This window comes from Brachyhypopomus gauderio, chromosome 5 (assembly GCF_052324685.1).
Source record: "Brachyhypopomus gauderio isolate BG-103 chromosome 5, BGAUD_0.2, whole genome shotgun sequence".
Classification (NCBI taxonomy): domain Eukaryota; kingdom Metazoa; phylum Chordata; class Actinopteri; order Gymnotiformes; family Hypopomidae; genus Brachyhypopomus; species Brachyhypopomus gauderio.
Window position 1 is genome coordinate 31,589,759 of NC_135215.1, and position 26,357 is coordinate 31,616,115.

The following is a 26,357-nucleotide window of genomic DNA, read 5'->3' on the forward strand; positions in this document are numbered from 1 at the left end:
GTGTGCTGCCCTCCGGTATCTTTCCTGCTTCTCAGGTCGTGCGGAGGGAGGCTGGTGTCATGGGTCGTGTGGGGGTGAGATTACGAGGCATCTCGCCTGTTTCCTTAGCCCAGAGTTCTTAGTGCTCCTCAGACTGAGACTCTGTTCTTTGCATCTTAATTCCTTAATTCCTAGAGAAGGAAATGAGAGGAACTAGATGAAGTGTAAAGAGCTTCCTGGACCTCTGCTCAGAGTCCTGAAGGTTTTAGCAGGAGCTGTGTTGTGTAATAATGACACACTAGGCAGGAAAATGAGCACCCATACAACACACACACACACCCTTGAGCGCTCAGTAAAACAAACATACATATGCTATATGTACACATACAAATACTCACTTTGTAAAGCTGAGACATGTGGCACCACTAAGCTGTCATTAGTGTCAAAAGGAATTCTGGGCTAAGTCTGCATGATGAACAGACACACACACACACACACACACACACACATATACACATACACATTCCCGCACACGTTCACCCCAAAAGGGCTATGCCAGAAACACAGATCTCACCACAACAGACATCGTAAGAAAACCACACAAACTTTTATTTATGATGATGTCCGTATACCATACCTGCCATTACTATATGTGTTTGCAAGGAGACTAAATTGATGTTTTCAAAGTTTTTAAGAAGCGGCATCGAAGACCTCTGACATGCCATAGATATGCTACAGTTTTTCCTGAGAACCACAAAACATTGGAATGTCAGGCCCTTTGCAGCAAGCGGAAGAGCTTGGAGGCGGTTCTGACACGGCGTCTTTGACCTTTTTAGGACTGCTTCACTGTGGAAGGAGAGGACCTGAAGCACGACTTTGAGAGACTTCAGCTGGCCATGGAAATGGTGGGCTTCCTGCCAGCCACCCGTAAACAGTAGGCACAACTGACCTCATCATCTCACACTGAACACGCGCCACACCACGCCACCGTCTCGCCACCGTCTCGCCTCCGTCTCGCCTCCCAGTCGAGGGCTTTGATGTTCGGCCCTCTCGCACAATTATGTAACAATGCCGTACTTCCAAAAAGGTCAAAACCGAAGGGCTACGTTTGTTTATCTCGAAGCCGCATTGATTGTGAGATTCAGTGAATTACATTGTGTAGAAAAGCGCATTGTTGCATAAGTTCGAGGCAACAGCTCAAGTGTACCAGTGTACTGTCGACTTTCCATCATTAGACACTGTGAGTTGTTGACGCCTTCAATGTGTGTTTCTGGCAGAATCTTCTCTCTGCTCTCTGCCATCCTGCTCTTGGGGAACATCTGCTATAAGAAGAAGACGTACCGGGATGACTCGATTGACATCTGTAACCCTGATGTGCTTCCCATCATATCTGAGCTGTTGGAGGTACGATTGGCTAGGATTCAGCAGTCATCTATGGGGTTTTTTTTGTGTGTGGTGCCTAATTAGATGTTGGTGTGGTTATAATACTGCCCAGGTATCAGACATCTGCTATAAATCAGTTTCGCCTCCTAAAACCTTTGAAGCTCTCAAGGGAAATTGGTACAATTATCTGCAGATTGTATGCAGCAGTGTCGTCTTCTGTGACTTGTACTATAAACTGTATTTAAAAAGATGTGAAAAGGAATTAGGGTTTGTAGGTATCGGTCTATAACTCTGATTCTGGTCCTGGAGAGAACTGTGCGGGAAGAGTCCTGTCAGAACTCTTTATCAAGATCATGTGGCTCTGGACATTGGAGAAAGTGACGAGAGTATAGCTGATCATACAACACCTTCGGGTCTTGCCTTAAACTTGACTCACACGACTCAGAGAGGCCATCACTGTAATACTATTTCTTATGTTAGTACTCTGTCTTGGGCACATTCCAGAGGAAGCGAATATTTAATGAAAATGATATTGAGGGGCATGTAGAAAGCTATTCCAAAGTGTCATCAGACCACTTCACCAACACGTGACATGTTTGCTTGATATTATAAAAGAAATTCAGCTGTTTTCAGATAAAATTCAAGTGTTTGCAGAATAAATAAGAAAACTCAAACATTTTAAGACCAGCATTGCTGACCACGTAGCAAATAATGCCGTTCATCTGATGGAGACGTCGGGTTTCAGCAGTTCTCTGTTCAGTCTTGGCCAATGGCAGGATCATTTTAGTCGGCATGTCAAATTCTGCTTCTGCTGCTTTTTGTTGTGCTGGGACGCTGGGGAGGCTGCTGTAGGTGCAGTGTATTGTCTCTGGATGTGTTTGGCCATGGATTTAAACTCTGAAATGATGTTCATTCTGAGATTCGGGTTATGGCCAGCGATTTCACAGAAAAAAAATGGTTTATAAAGGATATTTCATTCAATGATGAATCAGGATGAATATTAATAGTTTTAATGCATTTATGAAGTTGCACATCATTATATGTAACACTAAACTGAAACGAATGCATTTTGTATGCAGTCTGAATTCTTGCCCTATTGGAAAGCTCATACCCATGTAGTAATTAAGGCCTCCATGTCTGTCTGGACCTTTTCAGACAAATAAAGTTTTATTGGAACCAAGGCACGTCCAGAAAGCTTTGTTCCTAGTAGCCATGCCAGCCCATGCTTTCCATCGGTCATCAGTCATGAGCTGAATAGGCCATAAGTGTGAGTTTTAATGTGTGCCAGCATGGGTTAACTCCGTGTCTTGTTACTTTTGTCCATCTTTTGTGAACAGGTGAAGGAGGAGGTGCTCTTCGAAGCTTTAACCACGCGCAAGACGGTGACGGTGGGCGAGAGACTCATTGTCCCTTACAAACTGGCTGAGGTACGAATTGAAACTGCTGGCCCACAATCTCTTGGCCTATCAGCTCCACCCGTGAACATGCTAACCCTAACAGAGCTTTTTTCTAACATCCCCAAAAGGCCTTGTATATACACCCAGAGCTGATGTTTACAGGATAGGGTAAGGGACATGATGTTTGAATGAGGTGCTGCTGGATCTTACAGACCAATGTTTGTAGTGAAATTTGACAGTTTGATATGTGTTAGTTTGTGCTTGGTTTTAAAGTTCTTATTCATTGAGCTTTTCTTCGTCGTTGTGTAAGTAAGGAAAAGCTCTTGTATTGTTTTTCTTTATAGCTTCCTGTCTTCCTGTTTTAGCCCAGTCTTCTTGTTTGTAGATCCTGTGGAACAACAGAGCAAAGATCGACTAGAGCATTTGGATTTTATGTCCCTGAACATTCAATGGAAAAAGCAGAGGCAGAGAACTTTAGTAGAACCCCAGCAGCATGTCAGTAAACTCTAGTAGAACTCTACAACATCTAGCATGTCAGTAAACTCTAGTAGAACTCTAGAAATACAGCAGCATGTCGGTAATCTCCAGTAGAACTCTAGAACTTCAGCAGCATGTCAGTAAACTCTAGTAGAACTCTAGAAATCCAGCAGCATGTCAGTAAACTCTAGTAGAACTCTAGAACGTCTAGCATGTCGGTAGAATTCTAGCAGAAAGAACTTCAGTAGAGCAATAGAGCAAGTTCTAGTAGACCTGAATCTTGGTTAATGTGCTTGAGGCAGCTGACAAATGTATGGAACGATAGTTAGACTAGTATGTTCATGTCTGAGCTAGTCTCTACAAAACTTAAAATCACTCACTACTGGGGAATTATACACAAATTATGTTTAACATAACAGATTTGCTTTTAATTCTCCATTATAGTCCTATTAACTTCACTTACATGGGAGCTACAAGCATTGTGTGATGGATATGATTGACGGTCCTTCAATGCTCATATACTTCTTAATTGAATTTGCAACATGGTAATATCATTTAGTGCTATAATTCTGGAGACATTCATCATTTGTCTGAAATTACATTATTACCCAAACCAATGTCCAAAGTACTGAACCACTGACTGAAAAGGTTTTGAATGGTGAAGATCAGTTGAGAACCAGAGAGACAGATCCCAAATGGACCCAGGAGGGTGTAACTGGTACCTGGTGTAGGTCCTGCCTGGTGTAGGTCCTGCCTGGTGTAGGTCCTACCTGGTGTAGGTTCTGCCTGTGTGTAGGTCCTGCCTGTGTGTAGGTCCTACCTGTGTGTCATCTCGCTGCACATGTGCAAAGAAGAAACTACATGACCTTGTGTTGCACATGGCCAAGCTTCAGGTGTAGCTCACACTCCAGACCTGCTCCAGATCATCTCTTCGCTCTGCTGAGAGACTTGGACCACTCTCCATCCTTTCAGCCAAACTCGTGTGTCCATATCCTCATTGTAGTTAACGTGTTATTTCAGCCCTCCTTTGATGCTCTGCTAAAAGGGGGGTGTGCTTTTCTTCTGGCCTGTGCAGGCTCGGTACGCGGCCCTCTCAGTGGGAGAGGTTTTATGGACCCATCAGGTGGTGATTTGTTTGTCTGAATGCACTTAAAGCTGCTGGCGTCAGACCCTCCACTGGCATGGCGATGGCATCATAACAGCATGTGAGAGGAAATCACTAGTGCTTTATTCAGACCGTTTCCCAGTAAACCCACATCCAAATGTTGTTGTAGGCATTTGTGTTATTGGCTTAGAAAGTGCACGGATGGCAGTGATTCAGCAGAAGTTTTGAAATGGGGAAATGTGTCTAAAATCTGTCTTCAGAGACTTTAAGCTCCATTGTGTCTTGCCTTGTTGGGAAGTTCCTGCTGTGGGACACCAGTGTGTGGACGTGGCGCTGTTGTGACCACTGTGTTGTGACCACTGTGTTGTGAGGACGTTGGGGGCTTGACAGCAGCGGGTCTATGTGTCTCTGTTTTGTTGCTCTTCATCACATGCCCTTCGTGGTGTAGAGGTGGTGTGGCAGCTCTAGCTGTGGTTTCTTCAGCTATGCCTGTGGTTTTTAACATTTGAGTTTCCGGTTTTAACACCCACATCAAGTAATTCTCCAAAAGAGAATTTGTCACTGTTGTATAGGTCTCTGAATTTCCTTTATTTCTTGTATTTGACATTGGTCATTTTCTTTCCACAGCTTTTAAACATGCATATTTATTTCTTCATTGCTAAAATAAAAGTAAACACATGTTCTATTGCTCGAGAACTATAATATCTAAAACAGCTTTTTCCTCTTTTTTTTTCTTTCTTACCTTTAAACCCCCCCCAAACATATATACATGTGTGTTACTGATTACACTCAGAAAAGAGCTGTATCAGTATCCAGTAACAGAGTATTATGGTAGTGGGGTACACTGACACATGTACCATCACTCTCACACTAACATGTATCTGCACCGTACTATATGAAGCACATACATGTATGTATCTCAGATGGAGTTCTGTTAATCTCCTGGTGCGGCTCACCCCTTCAGTTGGGCCTGATCTTGACCCATTTGCTTGTGTTCCTCTAGGCTGGGACAGTAAGGGATTCCATGGCTAAATCTCTCTACGGCGCTCTATTTGACTGGATAGTTTTCCGCACCAACCACGCACTTCTCAACAACAAAGACCTGGAGGACTCTGCCAGCGTAAGACCTTCCTGATCACCCTTTTACTTTGTCCTTGTGTAACTCCTCATTATTGCCCAGGTCAGGCTAAATGCTGTCTTTCACTATAGTTACATTGTCAATAAAAAAATTAAATATGATGCAAAAGAGGGGAAAAAAAGCCCAGAGCTCCATTGTCAGACGTTGGAACAAAGCAGAGTAGTGACCTCAGTGCAAGGGAGTGAAATGTCTCTGCTGATTAATGGGACTGGAGCTAAATAGCCGTAATGGATGTTTGACTGAGGGCTGAATCGTGTGTTTGGGTCTGCGGTGGTTTCAGGAGTCTGACGTTGAGCGGCTTTGGTGTTCAGCCTCTCTAGTCATGCTCATTATCTCAGTCTGTTTCTCCCTCTTCATTATTCCCTCCTTTGTCTCTCACATCAGTGATATTTTAGCTAATCCCAGGCTCTCTGTGTGCGTGTGTGCGTGTGTGCGTGTGTGCGTGTGTGCGTGCGTGCGTGCGTGCGTGCGTGCGTGCGTGCGTGCGTGCGTGCGTGCGTGTGTGTGTGTGTGTGACCCACTGTGGCATTTGGTGAGTTATGCCCAGTGGGTGTCCGGTAGCCATCGCCCCTCCCCCTAATCAGGGTGTTCTTGGCGCATGCCTGTGACATCGTGCCCTTTACGCATTTATTGGAGTCTGTACGTGTGTTTTTATGCATGTGTAGTGGAGTCTGTACGCACGTTTTTACACGTGTGGGGTGTAGTCTGTATACGTGTTTTTACGCGTGTGTAGTGTAGTCTGTACATGTTTTTCCGTGTGTGTAGTGTAGTCTGTACATGTTTTTCCGTGTGTGTAGTGTAGTCTGTACATGTTTTTCCGCGTGTGTAGTGTAGTCTGTAGAGGCTGGACTATTGAGCTGAGCATTGATCACTCCCTCAGTGCTGGCCACACCCTCAAATTTGTTGAACAAAAGCAAATTTGTCTTTCCGATATTGCTCATAAAAAAAAATGAAGGTCTGAATAATTACATATGAAAACTTTTAAGAAATTGTGAGGTAACTAATATACCGTCATGGGCTCAGGGGCATGTAAATTAACTGGATCTTGTGGAACACAGCAATTTGCTATTATTATTTCTGTACAAACTGAGATGTTTTCATAGAAAATAAAATCCACATTATTATAATTCCAGCTTGTCTCCTCTTTCAGATTCTGTCCATTGGAGTGCTAGATATCTTTGGCTTTGAGGACTATGAGAACAACAGCTTTGAGCAGTTCTGCATTAACTTTGCCAATGAGAGGTTACAGTACTATTTCAACCAGCACATCTTCAAACTAGAGCAGGTGTGTATCTCTCTCTCTCATTCTCTCACTCTCTCCCTCTCTCTCTCTCTCTCTCTCTCTCTCTCTCTCTCTCTCTCATCTCTTCCCCCCTACACACACACACACACACACACACACACACACACACACACACACACACACACACACACACCTCTCTCTGATGTCTTTGGGAATGTTCTTTTGGAAGATGTTCTTCTCCTCCGTGACCCCCAGACTCTGAGGTCCTTCATGAGGACGTATTCCTCACTGAACCTGGCCCGCTCTGTCAGAGTCGTCGCTGCTAGTTTTGAGCGTAGCTTCACAAAACAAATTCTGATTGTTGAAGATTACGTCTCTCTGACTTTCAAGGACCAAGTTTGCATACAGCTTATGGTATTTATTGTTCTTGTTGAGTTTTTGTTTGTTTTTCTTCCTCTTTCCATACTGATAAATGTGCGTACTGTAAACAGTGCTTTACTCTACTGAGGCACACCCACACATCAGCTCTGGCCTGATGAGCTTTTGTTGCTCAACTGCTGACACACCCATGTCCGTGTGGAGAACCAGCACTTCCTCACAGATCTTGCACTGCGTGAACTGAATCCTGCACTTTCTGTATAAGCCACTTTAAACATGAAGCCATTCTCGATACCTTCATCTTTGTCTATGTGTGTTCCCATGGTGAGCTCAGCTCCCACAGTGCTTTGCTATTTCCATTTTTTTTTACTTCTTGCTGAGAACAAAGCTCTGCTTTATATATTCCTACTGTTTCACATATTTGCTATCATGGTCTGTGCAGTTCCTTGGTTAACCAAGCTGTTAGCCTTGTTAGCATCACCATTTAACCGAAGCGTTAGCATATGAGGACATGCCTTTAAAGGACCAGAGCAGACGCCTGTTCTCTGTTGCCTGGTGGAGATGTACTGCACACACAAGCGCCACAGAACAGACCTGCAGTCTATTAAAACCCCACTTTCAGGCATAAAGGCTACGTTTTATTGTCCTGTTGACCATAGCCTGTGGTTCAAAGTGTGTGTGTCTGTGTGTGCGCATGTGTAAGCAGGAGTGCGTGCTGTGGTTAAACTGTCAGTTCCCTTGCAGTGTTTGCACTGTTGTCATAAGTGATCCCTTTTACCAGCCATAATTGTCTTTCATACACATGCACTGATCCCAGTTCAGTTTCCTCTGCTCATATCTGACGGGCAACGAGAAAAGAACAGCTTAGGTCACCTAAGTAATGGTTCTTCAGCTTTTAAATGAATCATGTTCATGATATAATTTAAGAAGATGTAGGAAAGAAAATAAACCCCAGTTCACACATTTAGGGAATTGGCTGTAATAGTGTGAGCGTGATTGGATGATGGTGTGTCATTGGAGTGAGACAGTGAGATCACTCTTCATTTGTGTCTTTATCTGTGCTCATTTGTGCACGTGTCTGCTCGTGTTCGTATATCTGTCTGCGTTCCCCTCTGATACATGGCAGTGTGTGTGGGCGTGTCCTGACGCTTCTTTTGTCAGAGATACACACTCCTGAGGAGTAGCGGGTGTAGCGCTCAGGGTGGAGGTGACCTCACGCTCTCCCCTGCCTTCTCCTCTCCTAGTTTATCTTGCATGTATTGAGGCATGACGAGTAGATCAGAGCTTTCTGTAGATCTTCTTTTACAATGACTTTCACCTTCGTCTCTCTTGTATGAATCAGCTGGGAACGTTCTGGGGAAAATACTGCAGGCTAATGAAAAAAAAATTATATTATTATATATTCCCACATTTTTGGTCTCGATTCTGAAAGCACTTGATACATTTATTCCAGTTCTGATTTAATACACCCAATCTTATAGTATCCTTCTCCATTATGTTGATATCTTACTTCCTGTCAACTATAGTTGGTTTTTTAGTTGTAACCATTTCCTGGTCAGTGCCTTTTTACTAGCACAGCCATTAAGTACTGGCTGCCTCTCTCTCTCTCTCTCTCTCTCTCCTTCAGTCTCTTTCACTCTCTCTCACTCTCACGCACACACACCACACCCTCACTGCTGACCACACCCTCAGTGTTGACCTTTCAGCCTCTCCTCCATGCTGTACTGCAGCGTACCAGCAGCAGACTGATGTGCTGACAGCCTCAGTCTGGAGCAGAGAGCCCCTCTCACCTTCTGCTGTGAGGGCTACAGCAGGGTTTCCCAGCGCTGATGGGAGTCAACACCATCTCTGGCACCTGTGAGCCGGCAGAGATTCACAGGGACTGGGCTGCTGGATCTTGGGAGAGCTACTTCTAGTTTCCCCCTCTGGGTTCCCTGTCTGATCAAAAGGCAAAATAGAACAGGATGACAGGATGATGACACAGGATGAGGGCAGGAAGCTAGGACAGGGCGATAGGACAGGACAATAGGACAGGATAGCAGACAGGAAGACAGGATTATAGGCCCGGATGAAAACCCACTTGGTAATGATGTCAGTTTTAGGAGAGTGAACCAAAGCTACAGGCAAATCAGCACAGCCTATAATGAGTCTTTATGCCTGTCCTTAGGCCCGTCTGTGTCCTTAGGCCCGGCTGTGTCCTTAGGCCCGGCTGTGTCCTTAGGCCCGGCTGCGTCCTTAGGCCCGGCTGCGTCCTTAGGCCCGGCTGTGTCCTTAGGCCCGTCTGCGTCCTTAGGCCCGTCTGTGTCCTTAGGCCCGGCTGCGTCCTTAGGCCCGTCCGTGTCCTTAGGCCCGTCTGCGTCCTTAGGCCCGTCTGCGTCCTTAGGCCCGGCTGCGTCCTTAGGCCCGGCTGCGTCCTTAGGCCCGGCTGCGTCCTTAGGCCCGTCTGCGTCCTTAGGCCCGTCTGCGTCCTTAGGCCCGTCTGCGTCCTTAGGCCCGTCTGCGTCCTTAGGCCCGTCTGCGTCCTTAGGCCCGGCTGCGTCCTTAGGCCCGGCTGCGTCCTTAGGCCCGTCCGCGTCCTTAGGCCCGTCCGCGTCCTTAGGCCCGTCCGCGTCCTTAGGCCCGGCTGTGTCCTTAGGCCCGGCTGCGTCCTTAGGCCCGGCTGCGTCCTTAGGCCCGGCTGCGTCCTTAGGCCCGTCCGTGTCCTTAGGCCCGTCTGCGTCCTGAGGCCCGTCCGTGTCCTGAGGCCCGTCCGTGTCCTGAGGCCCATCCGTGTCCTGAGGCCCATCCGTGTCCTGAGGCCCGTCCGTGTCCTGAGGCCCGTCCGTGTCCTTAGGCTCGTCTGTGTCCTTAGACTCTGCTAACACTCCAGCGTTCAGCACAGAGACTTGAGAAGCAGCAGTCACATGACTGCCTCTCCTCATGAATAACCATGTGCCATTGTGTGTGTGCAGGAAGAGTACCGCGCGGAGGGCATCAGCTGGCACATGATCGACTACATCGACAACACCAGCTGCATCAACCTCATCAGCAAGAAACCCACAGCACTGCTCCACCTACTGGACGAGGAGTGCAAGTGCGTGAGCTCGGCTGGCTCATAGACCTGCAGTGTTTGAGCCATCTAAACGCATAATGTTTAAAGGGACTGTGGCTAACGGGCCATTGGTTTACGCTCACTGATTGAAATGGTGGAATTGGTAGTTAGTTGTTTCGTGTTCAGCACGTGCTCTCCTCTAACTCACCCTGCCAGTGGACGCAAGAGAGGGTTCGAGCCCATCACAAATGTGCCTAAATCAGTTCAATAGACTAAGATCAGCCTGATCCCAGATATGACTGTGAGAAGCGTGGTAATTCGGAGCGGTGGGTGTTCTGATGCGCTCTGCTCCTCTCAGCTTCCCCCAGGCGACTAACCAGACCCTGCTGGAGAAGTTTAAGAGGCAACACGAAGGCAGCAGCTACATGGAGTTCCCTGCAGTCATGGAGCCTGCCTTCATTATACGCCACTACGCTGGCAAAGTCAAGTACAGCGTCAAGGTGAGTGCTGCCTCATGAGGACCTGCACTCCACTGATGTTACTCAGGGCGGACCTGACTACTGCACTCCACTAATGTTACTCAGGGCGGACCTGACTACTGCACTCCACTAATGTTACTCAGGGCAGACCAGACTACTGTACACCATTGTCATTTATAATAATATGTTTATATTATATTTCAAATATTAAATATTATTATTAAATATTTATAATAATATTTAATAATGCAGTTAAAGATGCAAGGGCGGTTTACTTCTCAAACCTGGTCGTAAAGAGTAGAGGGAACCCTAAAGTGTTGTTTAACACAATTACCAATATTCTTACTCCTGCTCCACACGATGTTCCAATCTCTTCAAATGAGGACTGTAATAATTTTCTTTCATTCCTGGTAGATAAGATCAGTAACATAAGATCTAATATTACTCCATCAGGTTCCTCTCGGACTGTACCTGCTCCAACTCGGCCTGTTGTGGATAGTTTTTCTCCGATTTCTTTAAAAGAACTAGAAAAACTAGTGGATTCAATGAATACTTCTTTTTGCTCTCTGGACATTCTACCTACCACTTTGTTCAAAAATGTATTTAAACATATTAGCCCTTGTGTGTTGTTATTAATTAATACGTCATTGATTTCTGGTCAAGTACCCGCCTATTGTAAGGACGCTGTCATTTACCCGCTTTTAAAGAAACCCAAGCTCGACCCGTCTATTTTTAATAGCTATAGACCTATCTCAAAATTGCCCTTTCTATCCAGAATCCTGGAAAAGGTTGTATCTAAGCAGCTGATATCATTTATGGACAGACACATCATTGACAAGTATCAGTCCGGGTTTCGTAGATTCCATTCTATAGAAACAGCACTTGTTAAAGTCTCCAGTGACATCTTGTCACATAGTGATGCAGGAGAATGTTCTGTTCTGGTGTTGTTAGATCTCACCTCTGCTTTTGATACCGTTGACCATCAAATACTACTTGATAGATTGAGACATTGGGTGGGTTTATCTGGTTCTGCTTTGGAGTGGTTCACTTCATATTTATCTGGACGTTCCTTTTGTGTGGCCTCCTCTAGGTTTAGGTCTGCCCCTTGTTTGTGGTGTGCCTCAGGGTTCTGTCCTAGGGCCTTTGTTATTTTTGTTATATTTGCTTCCTTTGCAGCATATCCTGAGCTCTTTTGATGGCATTTCGTATCATTGTTATGCCGATGACATTCAGCTGTATATTTCTTTTAAGCCAGAAGATTTCTCTAAGATACAGTTGCTGATTAGTTGTTTAGCTTCTATCAAAAGTTGGATGACAGATAATTTTCTACAGCTAAATGAGGAAAGGTCTGAAGTCCTGGTCTGTGCCCCTGACAGATTCATACCCAAGAGCACTCTCAGCACTCTCCTTAGATACTCACATCAAATCTCTGGTTCACTCTTGTTTTTATCAGTTACGGAACCTGGCTAAACTAAGTCCCATTGTGTCTCGCTCTGAGCTTGAAATTGCTATCCATGCTTTCATCTCCTCTCGGTTGCATTATTGTAATTCTTTATATACAGGTATTAGTAATAACTCCAGGTTGTTCAGAATGCTGCTGCAAGGCTCCTAACTAAATCATCAAAATACTGTCATGTTACACCTTTACTCGCACAACTGCACTGGCTCCCCATTAAATTAAGAATACAATACAAGATTCTGGTCCTGACATACAAAAGATTACATGGTCAAGCCCCAAGTTACATCAGTAAACTATTGGATGAGTATACTCCCCCTAGGTCTATGGTGATAGAGCGTTTGCAACAGCATCTCCCCGTCTCTGGAACTCTATTCCTTTGCCTATAAGAAATGCAGATTCTGTGATGTCTTTTAAAAAAATGTTAAAAACGTATCTTTTTAGGCTTGCATTTGTTTAGTTTTTTCTTATATTTTTTATATACATATAGATATTGTTTTACTATTGTTTTTTCTCTTTTATCCTGTAAAGCACCTTGTGATTTTTATCTTGAGAGGTGCTCTATAAATAAAATTTTACTTACTTACTTACTTACTGCACTCCACTAATGTTACTCATTACTCACTCTAATTATTGTTATTGTAATTGGCTTATCGGGACTGTGTGTTTGAGCTTCTGAAGGCCTGAAAGGGGAGAGTGTGGTTGAAGTGTGTGTACATGCATGTACGTGCTTATGCGTGTGTGTGTGTGTGTGTGTGTGTATGTGTGACTGGGTAGGAGAATGGAAACAAACACACACACGTGCATACCACATCCATTGACCTAATTCTGTTTTCTAATCTCACTGGTTGGACTCGACACTAGCTGTGATGTTATTTGAAGCACATGTTGGGCAGGGGTTATAGATCATGTAGGACTCCCCAAAGTCCTACTGTACGTCTGCATAACACACACACACACACACACACACATTCACACATACACACCACACACACACACATTCACACACACACACACATTCACACACACACACATTCACACACACACTCACACACATACACACACTCACACACATTCACACATTCACACACACACATTCACACACACACACACACACATTCACACACTCACAGACACACAGACACATACACTCACACACACACACACACACACACAGTTCTCCTATTGTGCCTGATCTCTTTATGTTGGCTCTATTTCATATTGTTTGGTTTGTCGTTGCTGGTGAAGTTTATGCAGATGTTAGACATTAACAATATTAGACACTAAGACACTTGGACACTAAAGATATTAGACATATTTTATTGGCACACAGATGCTGCATTAAAGGCAATGAGGAAAATGAGGATTAAATCACTGCACTTTATCCAGCTCTGCTTTATCTCAGAGGAGTGAGTGTGTGTGAGTGTGTGTGAGTGTGTGTGAGTGTGTGTGAGTGTGTGTGAGTGTGTGTGAGTGTGTGTGAGTGTGTGTGAGTGTGTGTGAGTGTGTGTGAGTGTGTGTGAGTGTGTGTGAGTCGGTGTGAGTCGGTGTGTGTCTGTGTGTGCGGGTACCCATGCGTGTGCATTGCATCAGTGATGTTTACACTTCCTCTCGGCGGCCGCTCTCAGATTACGAGGGCTAATCCCTGTCTACCCTTCCTCCTTCCCCACACAGGACTTCAGGGAGAAGAACACGGACCACATGCGGGCCGACATCGTGGCCCTGCTGAAGAGCAGTCGCAGTGGCTTCACCTGCAGCCTGATGGCCCTTGACCCCGTGGCCTCCTTCCGCTGGGCCGTGGTGCGGGCCTTCTTCCGAGCGCTCGTGGCCTTCAGGGCGGCGGGAAAGAGATACGTCGAGAAGAAGGGAGGTGTGTCCACGCTTGCGCACGCAAACACTCGCGTACGAAACACTCGCGTACGAAACACTCGCGTACGAAACACTCGCGTACGAAACACTCGCGTACGAAACACTCGCGTACGAAACACACGCGTACGAAACACTCGCGTATGAATGCCGTGACCGCTCGTCGCTACTAAAGAACCCCGCCTGCTTTGCTTGTAGTCGCAGCACCTCCTGGTGTTGAGGGGCAGAAACGGTGCACCTCCTTCAAGGAGCCACTCCTGCCAAGGAGCTGTTTTCTAACGATTATTTACGATTACGGGAGCAGAATGACCTGCCCCCACTCCATTATTCATGAGCACACAGATCACGTGGAGAGTCTGCGGTGCGGAAATATGACAGACAAAGCAAAGTGGTTATTTTTATTCTTTTAGTCTCATTCATCTTTGTTCCGAGTCATGTTCCTTTCAGAATTCACTCTTTTACAGGTTTTGGTTTGTTCAGGTGGATCTACAGCGTGAAGCTGTCATTATTGATGGCGGCGTCTGTCCCTGAATTCCTTCCTTAGGTCCTGAGTCAGCAGTGCAGCGTACGGTTATTAAAAGTGTGGACAGCTTCAGTTTCCTGCATCACCCAGTGCACCAGAGGAGCCTTGAGATCCTTCAGAGATGCAAAGATGACAAATACAGTAAGTCTCCGGGTCCCACAGTTCTCTTGAATCATTTCCTTCATTGACCGAGGTTGATGCCCCAGTGGAAAGTGAGAGGAATGGCCTGTGTAATTTGGGGGCTAACATACTGTAAAACTACAAATCCTGTAATCTTCTATGATGGGTTTTATGAGATGTGAAACCCCCACTAGTAGGACCAAAGAAGAAACTGCACACTATGACAGAAATACTTTTCTATTGATTATTTGAGTTAACTGTAGCTATACAACACTGTCAGATGTTTTAGTTTAACCTTTAAATATTCCAAAACTATAGCTAAACATAGTAAATTGAATTCTGACCTGAGGAAATTCTCATTGTCAGTTGGGTTTCTTGTGTTCTTACGAACTTCCTCTGAGTGGCATTAATTGTGGTGCTGTTGCTTTCCTGCAAATGTATAGTTACTTAATGTGAGTACTTAAGTATAGTTACTTAAGTATAGTTCTGAACCAGGTCTGATTTAACCACCAGCCATATTCTCACTGTGTTCTTTCCTGTGTGCTGCTCAGTCACGGCAACTGTGACACGCTGACCGACCCAAAGCTACAGTTGTGATCAAATTTATTCAACCCCCAATGCTGCGAAGGGTTTTATGGAATTCAGTGCACATTTGTAATTGTGTTCATAATGAAATCTTACAAGGACTTGTTAAAGAACTAAATGCAACTAAGATAGCATCAATTTTTTTTGTCATAAAGTATTAAATGGCCTTTTTGTGATTTCTTCATTGACACAATTATTCAACCCCTTTACGACTACCACTCCTAAGAACAGAGGTTCATTCCAGTGTTTTCCATCAGGTATTGAAAACATCTGTGGATGTCAACGAGCAGCAATCAAGCATGATAAGCACCAATTAGGCAGATTTAAAAGGACTGTGATACTCAGCTCCTTCTAGACATCTACTGGTGTGTTTCCAAGCATGGTGAAGGCAAGAGAATGGTCCCAGAAGACAAGAGAAGAGGTTATTGCTCTTCACAAGAATGGCAATGGATATAAAAAGATTGCGAAGTTGTTAAATATTCCAAGAGACACTATCGGAAGTATCATTCGCAAGTTCAAGTTAAAGGGCACAGTGGAAACGTTACCTGGTCGTGGCAGAAAGAAGATCCTGACCGCGACTGCTGTGCGCTACCTGAAGCGTAATGTGGAGAAAAATCCCCGCGTGACTGCTAAGGAACTGAAAAAAGACCTGTCAGATGTGGGCACTGAAGTTTCAGCTCAGACAATAAGGCGCGCACTGCATAACGAAGACCTCCATGCCAGAACGCCCAGACGCACCCCCTTGCTGACTCCAAAGAACAAGAAAAGTCGACTGCAGTATGCCAAAAGTCATGTGGACAAGCCACAAAGGTTTTGGGACAGTGTACTGTGGTCAGATGAAACTAAATTAGAACTGTTTGGGACAATGGACCAGCGCTATGTTTGGAGAAGGAAGAACCAGGCTTATGAACAAAAGAACACCTTGCCTACTGTGAAGCATGGCGGGGGGTCAATTATGCTTTGGGGCTGTTTTGCTTCTAATGGTACAGGAAAGCTTCAACGTGTGCAGGGTACCATGAATTCCCTTCAGTACCAGGAGATCTTGGAGGAAAATGTGATGGAGTCAGTCACAAACCTGCGGCTTGGGAGACGTTGGACCTTCCAACAGGACAATGATCCGAAGCACACATCCAAGTCCACTAGAGCATGGTTGAACATGAAAGGTTGGAACATTCTAGAGTGGCCATCGCAATCACCAGACTTAAATCCAATTGAGAACCTCTGGTGGGACCTAAAGAAGGCAGTTGCAGTGCGCAAGCCTAAGAATGTGACTGAACTGGAGGCTTTTGCCCATGTAGAATGGGCTAAGATACCCATAGGTCGCTGCAAGACACTTGTGTCAAGCTATGCTTCACGCTTGAAAGCTGTCATAACTGGAAAAGGATGTTGTACTAAGTACTAAAAAATAATGTCACTAGGGGGTTGAATAAAACTGATAATGATGTGAGCACAGTAAAGACATTTGTGGTTATTCCATCATAAATATTATGTTATGTTTGTCTAATTTATAAGTGCCTCTTTGATATAATTGTAAATAAGATGACTGAAATGATCAAAATCAATGTCAAACTGGCCAAAACACTTTATTTCAGTGGGGGTTGAATAAATTTGATCACAACTGTAGTTTGTGTACCTGCTAGGCGCTGATGAACAGCAGAGAGTCCACTGTGTTGGGGGCGAGCACCGCCTCCCACTGCAAGCCGCCTCCCACTGCAAGCCGCCTCCCACTGCAGGCCGCCTCCCACTGCATCTAGGCAGGAATTTCTCACAGGAAATGACTAGCGTGTCACATGGCGGTCGTGGCCTGTCTGGGGCCGTTTCCTGCAGGCCGCAGGCCTTGACCATGTTTGCAGCTTGCAGTTGCACTTTAGATTTGTTTGTGTACCTTAGTTTACTGACTACCCGTACTAATGTTTAGTGGCTGAAACTGATCAGTTAGTAAACCTGGAGTTAAAACCGCTGGAGCCTAAAGCAGGTTTTAGCCGGCGTTTTTAATGGATGGGGGTAGGGTTGTTAACTCTTAATGGTTCTTCTGAAACAGACTCCTGCATTACACGAAAGAATCCACGAAGCCCACTGTCCAACCTTCAGGGCACCAACACCATCAACGAGAAGTCAGCCAGGTACGGCAGCCCAAAGGGGACAAGCAGTCATGCATCCGTCTCTTCATATTGTAAACCAAATGTCCTCAGCCCTGTCCCTCCTCACTCGATCCCTACCGTCCCCGCGTCTCAGGGACGGCTACGTCAGCTGCAACGGCCGGAGCTCCAGGCCCGGACGTCTGGCGTCCGCTGGCTCCTCCCACGAGGATGACGGCATCTTTGTCAACGCCATGAGCAGCAAGCTACTGGAGAGAGCGCAGGGCATCCTCATGTGAGTCACCGTCGGTCACGCCCTGATCTGGAGGGGAGGGGGGTGCTGGGTAATGGAGTTCTCCAGTGATCAGTGTCAAGCTTCTGCTCCTCTTCACAGGCGAAACAAGAACTACAAGGCCAAGCTTTGTCTTCCAAAGGTACGACACTCGGTGCCTGCAGATATCATCCAGCACACACACTTCATCATAGCTACTGGAGGTTGTTTATTTACAGAAATGGGCGTGTTGGCTGTAATCTAAGATCAGAGGATGTGTTTGGGGGGGGGAGTGCCCGTGTGTTGCTCGCTCGGTTTATGCTTTGCAGTTCATTCTGTGTGCAGCATCTGTTAAACGTGAAGTCTCTGAAGCACCTGAGCAGCCTGACGCTTCATGACCGCATCACCAAGTCTCTCCTCCACCTGCACAAGAAGAAGAAGCCACCCAGCATCAGCGCCCAGTTTCAGGTCAGACACTCTGCTCCATCCACACAAACGTTCTCCAGCAGATGGAGTTGGAGAAAACTCGTCTGCCAGTTTCACACTGGAGATTTCCCAGACACTGTAAAACCGTAGAACTGCGCTTGGTGATGGGAGAAGAAGGTGGTGGTGTAAGTGTTGCTGGTGGTTCTGTGTCCTGCAGGCGTCTCTCAACAAGCTGATGGAGACCCTAGGGCAGTCGGAGCCCTACTTTGTGAAGTGCATCCGCTCCAACGCCGAGAAGGTACTGCTGCCTCTGGGCAACCTGGTGTCAAAGGCTGCACGCTTGTTTAATGGGGTAATGAAAGAGAGGAGGAGGCAATAATCCTATAGCGCTCTCTCACCATCTCTCTCTCTCTCTCTCTCTCTCTCTCTCTCTCTCTCTCTCTCTCTCTCTCTCTCTCTCACCATCTCTCTCTCTCTCTCTCTCTCTCTCACCATCTCTCTCTATCTCTCTCTCCCTCTCTCTATCTCTCTCTCTCTCTCTCTCCCTGTCTCTCTCTCTCTCTCTCTCTCTCTCTCTCTCTCTCTATCTCCCACCCTATCTCCGTCTCTGTCTCACTTGCTCGCTCTCTCCCTCGCTCTCTCTGTCTCACTTGCTCGCTCTCTCCCTGTCTCTCTCTCTCTCCCTCTCTCTCTCTCTCTCCCTCTGTCTCACTGGCTTGCTCTCTCCCTCTCTCTCTTTCTCTCTCTTGCTCTCTGTCCCTTTCTCCCTTTGTCTCTCTCTCTCTCTCTCTCTCCCTCTCTCTCTCTCACTGTCTCCCTCTCCATCTCTCTCTCCCTCTCTCTTGCTCTGTTTCTCCCTCTCTCTATCTCCCTCTCTCCCTCTTTCTCTTTCTCTCCCTCTTTCTCCCTCTCTTTCTCTCCCTCTCCCTCTCTCTCACTGTCTCCTGCAGCTTCCTCTACGCTTTAACGATGCACTGGTTCTGAGGCAGCTGAGGTACACTGGGATGCTAGAAACAGTAAGAATTCGCCAGTCTGGATACAGCATCAAGTACACCTTTCAGGTACAGCGGGCACACACACACACACACACACACACACACACACACACACTAACTCAAGGGCTACTGACACCTCGGCTGTGAAATTCTTTGACAAACGATTGCTGTGTTGTCTGGTAAAGGCCCTGCTGAGAGCCACTGCCAGGCTGAGTTCACAGTTTGGTTGTCTCTGCAGGACTTTGCACACCACTTCCACGTGCTGCTACCAGACGGCACCGGGAACAGTCAGGCTGGCGTCCGAGAGTTCCTGCAGAGACTCGACCTCGACCCAGATGGGTATCAAGTTGGCAAAACCATGGTACCGTCTCTTCATCTCTTACTTGAGTTTTCCCAATCTCATCTGTCAGTGTGAGTTATGTTCAGAACGGTTTACTCTTGAGCTGTTTTAAAATGGTAATATTCTGGGATTTGGAAGGATTTAAAATGCCTTAAAATAAACAATAAGCAATAAATAAATAAATAAATAAAAGGAGCCAGAAAAAAAAGATTCTCAGAAGTGTGTGTGTGTGTGTGTGTGTGTGTGTGTGTGTGTGCGTGTGCGTGTGTGCGTGCGTGTGTGTGTGTGCGTGTGTTGCGTATGTCTGTATGTGTGTGTGTGCGTATGTCTGTATGTGCGTGTGTGTGTGTCTGTGTGCGTGTGTGTGTCTGTTCCAACCAGATTTTTTGAAAAGTTGATGTAAGTGCTTCTCAAACTGTGACTCACCCGTCTTCATGGTCATAGAGACAGTAATGGCGGAGACAGTTAGTAATGGCGGAGACAGTTAGTAATGGCGGAGACAGTTAGTAATGGCGGAGACAGTAATGGCGGAGACAGTAATGGCGGAGACAGTAATGGTGGAAGAGTCTTGTTCTCCTCTCAGGTGTTTCTACGGGAAGCTCAGAGGCAGAGACTGCAGGACCAGCTCCACCAGGAGGTGTTGAGGAGGATCGTGGCTCTGCAGAGGAGGTTCAGAGCCCTGCTGGAGCACCGTCTCTTCACCAGCCAGAGGAGAGCTGCCCTCGTCATACAGGTAGGGAGGAGTCCGTCTGTCCAAACCCCTGTGGGCCATTTCACAGCGCAGTGCTGTTGAACGTCCCCATGAGTCTGGACCTGCAGGCCTCGAAGGGAAGAGGCCGCCCATGTTGGCAGAAGGTTCTCCTGCACTAGACGAGGTCGCATAGACGCAGGAACGGGCCCTGCCGACCCAGAAAAGCCCAGACGATGCAGTTAGACACAACATGAACGGGCCAAATCACTCTACTCTGTCCTCTGGGTCAGTAGTGAAGGGGCAGATGTTCTGAGAACACATCGCAGGTCAAAGGGTGATGGGTTTGGCCACTTGCGCAACTGACAGACTTCTGTTTGACAGTCAGAACTCTTTCCATTGGTTGTTTTGGATCTTTGTGTGTGTGTGTGTGTGTGTGTGTGTGTGTAAATGAATGTCAGAATGTTTTATTAATTTCATTTCTGAAATGTAAATATGCTCTGTTTGGTAAATATGTCACACCAAGGGAACGTCTCTGAGTGTATTTATCTCCAGTTGGTGCGTCCATCTGCTTCGTGCTGAGATCTAGAAACAAAAATGACATCAGAGGCGCAATAAGGCTCTCGGAGGTGTTTTTGAAATGGTATTATCGTTCCCTAACTGACATCTTTGATTTAGTCAAGCTGAGGGAAAGGTTTTTTTTCTTATCTGGTCCCCCGTACAGGCGAGTCTTGAGCTGCCAGAAGCAACATGACGTTTTAAGCCTCTGCAATGCAGAAATCTGGTGCAAAAGTGTCCAGTATGCTTCACTTACTTAAAGGCATTCTAATAAGAATAAAGATGTGAACGTTCAACAAACTGGTTACCATCCAGAACATTTGAACTTTTTTGTTGTTTCCAGTACATAAAATAGAAATTGGGGGGGGGGGGATCTTGAGCTGAACACTACTGCCAGTGTGGCTAGCCCACTTGTCTGTCCACAAGATCCGACTGCTGACGGCAGGAGCAGAATGAATTCTGATGTGTACTGAAATATTTAAACTGCTCAGATCCACCAAACATGTCTCCTCGCAGTGGGAGGTGCTTCATCTCGCAGAGGCTCCGAGTCCCTCTGCACTTCCTGAAGACAGAACAGGCCTAGCGAAAGCAATCGGACCCCCAGACAAGCACAAGCTAAATATAGTCCTACAGTAGACCTGGCAGAGCAACGCTGGGCTGGATGCCCAGGATGGATCCGCTAATGTCTGACAGATTTGAGTCGTTGATCACAAAGGGTGTCTTAACATTTACTAATTATTAATCAGGTTATGATCATTTTAAGGTAATCCCAGTGGGCTCTGATGCCCATATGGTGATCCAATATAGATTTTTTACATCTTAGATCATAGTCATTATTTCTTTTTAACAAATCTAAAGTGTCAGAGCACAGAACAGAGGCTCTTGCAGCATATATGGACATGCACCCAGATGTATGCGGGGACACAGTTGCCTTGCGTGTCTCTCAGTGTCTCCGTGTCTCCTTCACACAGCGCTGGTGGCGTAAGTGTGTGCTCACCCAGTGCGGCGAGCACGCCGATGTGCAGGAGCTCCAGCAGGGGGCAGCGTTGTGCGTGCAAACGGCCTGGCGGGCCTGCCGGGCCAGGAGGTTCTATCTGCTGCAGAGGGAATCCGTCCTGCTGCTCCAGAGGGGCTGGCGGCGGTGGGCAGGGCGCAGGCGGGCGGCCGCGGTCCTGATCCAGGCCGTCTGGAGAGCTCACAGGCAGAGACGGAGCTACCTGCACCTGCGCCGAGCCGTCGTGACGCTGCAGGCGGCCTGCAGGGGGCGCCGGGCCCGCCAGAGGTAGCAGACTTTCTGTTGCTAATGACTTTTGACACATTTCATAACAATTAACTTTTTTTTTTTTAATTGTGCTCATTAAAATTAGAAGTTTCTTTCTTTAGTAATGGGGCCTTGAAAGGTCATGGCTGTCCGTGATGTACTGACATTATTATGTGCTCTTCATCACTTTGTCGTTGTCCTCATCGCCTGGTCACGCCACGCAGGTGTAGGTTCCTGAGAGAGGAGTGGAAAAGAACTGGAGAAGTGAGTGATCAGCAGGAGAACGCAGGAGAAACTATACACGGCCTCCAAATGCTTACAGAAGCAGAGCGGAGCTCACAGGAGGAGACCTCACAAGATCTTAGAGCGGCAATGGAGAACCTGCCAGTGGAACCTTCCAGAACCCTGGATGACAGTACGCTCAAGAGTCGAGCCAAGCGTGAGAGCAGGAGGAAGAGAGAGCTGGAGCAGGCTACGTTTAGCTTGGAACTGCTGAAGGTTCGGTCCAATAGTGTTCCTGCCTCCGACCGGCCCCTCTCCTCCAATGAAAATGCAACGTCCTCGGAGGCCCCTCCCCTGCAGTACTCTGCTCAGAGCTCCATTGACAGCCATGGAAGCTTCGAGCTACTTGATGTGGATGATGCAGAGCTGGACACCACTGATCATCATCATCATCATCATATGTCCACAAATCAGCCCTTATCATTGAATGGGAATAAAAGTGACATAAATATGGCAGAAACTGAAACAGAAGGGACACAAACAAGAACGCCGGAAGAATCCAGCCCAGCCGAGCTAAGCAAAAAGTCCGCAAAGCCTCTGTTTTATATATCGGATGAAAGCAATAGTCCTGTCCACCAGGGGGCGCACTCGCTATCTGGATCCAAGCCTGTGCGAGAGAGAAAGGAGTCTGTAGTAGTCCTCATAAGCATGCAGAAGGAGAGTCCTGTGGATCAGAGCAGCCTCGAAGCCCTGGAGAAACTAGAGCAGGAGGCCGAGGGGAGGCCAGACGTGGACCAGCAGGAGAAAACCTCGTCGGTGATGGAACCTCCACAAACCCCCTTAAATCACGCAACCATCCACACACACCAGCTGCCTCCGGATCCATGGCTCAGCCAGGAGCTCTCATCTGGTGCGGCCCACTCAAAAGCACGAAGTTCAACGCAGGACGTGGCCTCTGAAACCAGGACGGAGGAGGATGTGGGAAAAGTGGCATCTCAGAAGAAGGCCGTCACTCACAGCATCAGCATCAGTATGAAGGAGAAAGCTGCCAACCTGGCGTTCTCTCCGAAACGCAGCAGACTGGCCTTCTCCAAGTGAGTGCAGTGTCCTACATCACATCTTGGGTTTCCACAAAAATAACATGCAACACAACGCCAAGCGGCTACTAAAGAGCAAACGGATTAAAACATGCATTATTTCACTGCAGATGGGAACCTATTACGAACCTAATATGTTATGTTAAATTTCTTACTAATCATATGCATCAGGGGGAATAAAAGAAAAATATTTTGATCGGTCAGGTATTGTTACATAACTGACACAGATCTGTTGTTTGTCACTCAGGTCTGATAAAGACCTGGTGAACCAGGAACGCTCCGTGGCCTTGCAGAGGGAGAGGATGTTGGGTTTCAGATCACTAAAGACCAAAGAGGTAAAGACTGACGTACATGCAGACATTTCTCATTATTTCAGAGCCGAATGGAATCATCAGGCAGTTTACAGACAAGATTTGAATGTCGTATATGTTGTCCTAACACGACTTCTCTAACCAAATGCTGTTGGTTAAAAAACAACAGAACTTTGTAAACACTGTGATGTTTTGAGCAAATCAACATTACACTAGGAAATACCATGTAAAATAAGAACTTGGTATAAAGGGAGACCTGTCCTGGAAATGTATAAAATGAGGCAACTACAGTATGTGTGGATTTGAACAAGTGTTGCTTGTGTGTTGCATTTCAACCCTAGACGCCTACAGTTTGAACAAGCTGTACATGAATGCATTATACAAGACATGGAGGACTTTCTTTTTTAAGCTCATGATCTTACATAATACCTGAGAATATAAAATCATCAATGCACAATGTTTTGTCATTACTATTTGACAGAATTCTGAAATCATGCCTTTTCACATATTTGGTGTCATATCAGTTGGACAGCTTATTCCTCCTAATTTGTTGATTGGGTTTTGTTGTAATGAATCGATGGGAACGGTCAGGTGGCCCGGGCTGGCGGCCCAAAGAAGGCCCGCATGGCTCGGACCCGCTCCGACTTCCTGACCCGCGCCTGTAGCACCGAGGCCGATTCTGACGACGAGGACGATGAAGATTATGAATACACGCCTGTACACTCTCACACGCTGCCCCTACTCGAGTCCACAGGCCCGGTCAGCACCGAACAGGCCTTCCACAGTGACTCGGAGATGGTAAACTGGCTTCAGCAGTGACCCCCCCCCCCCCCCCTCCCCCCAATCTCCCTTCTAACCAGCCCCAGTGCAGGCATCGTTTTTAGCCACTGGCTGAACCAGCTGGGTGCTGAGACCGGTTGTGTGGTTCCCACCGAGAAAGGCCTTGTCACTAACTCAACATTCCCCTACAAATGTCAACTTTGGTATTGTTTAAAGCCTGGAAGTGATGATGAATGGATCACAACTGTCCAAAGACATCTCCAGTGGCACCATCCGTTCCTTCAGCCAGTATTCACATCCAGTCCTTCAAGAGTTGATGTGAACCTAACCACACATCAACAGCAGTGTTTCAAAACTGGGTTGGTTGTGTTTGTTGGGGAATATTGGTTTTGTGTAAAATGGGCCCCATTTTCCTAACCTGCTCCAGGTTTCCCCACCTGTTCTGGTTACTACCTCCACACAGCGCCTTTCTGATCTGTTAACCTGGAGAGTTTACACTGACCTTAACACCAAACCTTCTACACTGTACTGGCACCTCCTGCCTTGATTGTAGATGAAGAAGATGCTCCGCCGAGAAGACCTAACCATCTTGTTCTTTCTCTTTTCTGTATTCTGAGTAGTTTGAACTTTTTGTGAAGTTGATAACCCGCATGGAGTAGCCATTAATAAATCTGCTAAAGGCTAAAGCGCTCTGTCCCTGTCTGGCACTCACATGAGTCTCTCCTCGGCCCTCCCTCTCCACCTCATTCACTCACATATTCATTCACACCGACTACTTATTTCCATCCAATAAATGTCAAATATACAATTTTGCAGTAAGGGAAAAACATTACAACAAGACTTTCGTGAACTTTCAACAAACCTTTCATTTAACATTCTGATCTGATCTCTCTCTCTCTCTCTCTCTCTCTCTCTCTCTCTCTCTCTCTCTCTCTCTCTCTCTCTCCCTGTCCCCCTTGTTCTTTAGCCCTCTCAGAAAGAGCAGAAGCGGCTGCAGAAGACCATGTCTTCAGGAGATCTGGGGAAGGTGGACTCTCTGAGGAAGTCCTCATCACAAACAGATGGCAGGTCAGAACCTCCTGCACGCTCTCGTGTTGAATGAAAGCTGAAGTCTCCACGTGGCGCTATAGTGCATGTGATGTTTCATCTGCACCTCAGCAGGGTCAGGGGTAAAATGCGCTTCTGGGGAAAGTCAAAGCATGGTGATAAGAAGGTGCCCACCAGGGGGCGCTCAGAAGATGCAGATGCCACCAACACCAACAATGGTAAGAGTGGAGACTGTCTTAGTGTGATTTTCTAGAAGATACTTTCAGCATAAGCAGCTTGTCAGCATCTCTCTCTCTCTCTCTCTCTCTCTCTCTCTCTCTCTCTCTCTCTCTCTCTCTCTCTCTCTCTCTCTCTCTCTCCCCTCAGACTCCCCCACTGGCAGCCCCGAGCGGGCTGAGCGCCAGACCCACGTCGGGACAGTAAGGAGAACCGGGAACCAGAAGCAAGGATGATGATGATGATGATGTCGACGAAGAGGAGACGCAGCGTGAAGATCAGCAGCGTGACCCAGGACCCTGCTGCGTGGCAGAATGACTCCATCCACATCCTCACCCGCACGGCAGACTACCGCAGCATGAACGATTTCCTCATCAAGAAGGTGGCGTCACCTCACCACGCAGCACACGGGCCTTCATGGCCGTGCCTCTGTGGGACCGCATGGGAAGTGTATTCAGTATTAGATTAGATTATAGGAATTATTAGATCATGTATCTAAACCATGTCAAGGAGCAAACACCACAGGTTTAGAGCAGTGGTCTCCAGTCCGGCTTCTAACCTAATGTCCAGTAGAGTTTAGATACACGTTGTAGCAGTTCTGCAAGGAGATACACCAGAAGAGTTGATGACCAGAATGGGTCTAGACTAGTAACCTCAGCTTGCTTTCAATCCTTTTTCTCATTAACTATGCGTGAATTTCTATGTGCCAGATAAATGATCTGGAGACAGAAGACAGTAAGAAGGACACACCTGTGGACGTTGTCTTTAAGAAGGCTCTGAAAGAGTTCCGCATCAATATTTTCAACTCCTACTCCACTGCCTTAGCTGTGAGTATCCGTTTCCCAGAGAAATGACCATCTGATGGTCAGGCCGGAGCAAACGTGAACCTTGGACTTTGCGCTTTCTC

The 26,357-nt window shown here is 46.6% G+C and overlaps 1 protein-coding gene across 1 annotated transcript in view; it reads left to right on the forward strand.

Annotated features, from left to right (window-relative positions):
* LOC143513957 (unconventional myosin-IXAb-like) overlaps positions 1-26,304 on the forward strand; it is a 55,412-nt gene extending 29,108 nt beyond the window's left edge. Inside the window, 26 exon segments of the mRNA XM_077004638.1 lie at positions 816-913; positions 1,257-1,383; positions 2,700-2,789; positions 5,345-5,461; positions 6,630-6,764; positions 10,052-10,173; positions 10,490-10,631; positions 13,741-13,936; positions 14,477-14,596; positions 17,202-17,283; positions 17,396-17,533; positions 17,633-17,672; positions 17,855-17,977; positions 18,153-18,233; positions 18,886-18,996; positions 19,169-19,291; positions 19,854-20,003; positions 21,488-21,798; positions 22,002-23,093; positions 23,344-23,431; positions 23,999-24,205; positions 25,155-25,255; positions 25,346-25,452; positions 25,601-25,627; positions 25,630-25,832; positions 26,161-26,304. Of these exon segments, the coding sequence (XP_076860753.1) occupies positions 816-913; positions 1,257-1,383; positions 2,700-2,789; positions 5,345-5,461; positions 6,630-6,764; positions 10,052-10,173; positions 10,490-10,631; positions 13,741-13,936; positions 14,477-14,596; positions 17,202-17,283; positions 17,396-17,533; positions 17,633-17,672; positions 17,855-17,977; positions 18,153-18,233; positions 18,886-18,996; positions 19,169-19,291; positions 19,854-20,003; positions 21,488-21,798; positions 22,002-23,093; positions 23,344-23,431; positions 23,999-24,205; positions 25,155-25,255; positions 25,346-25,452; positions 25,601-25,627; positions 25,630-25,832; positions 26,161-26,304 (4,275 nt within the window).
* The last annotated feature ends 53 nt before the right edge of the window (positions 26,305-26,357 follow it).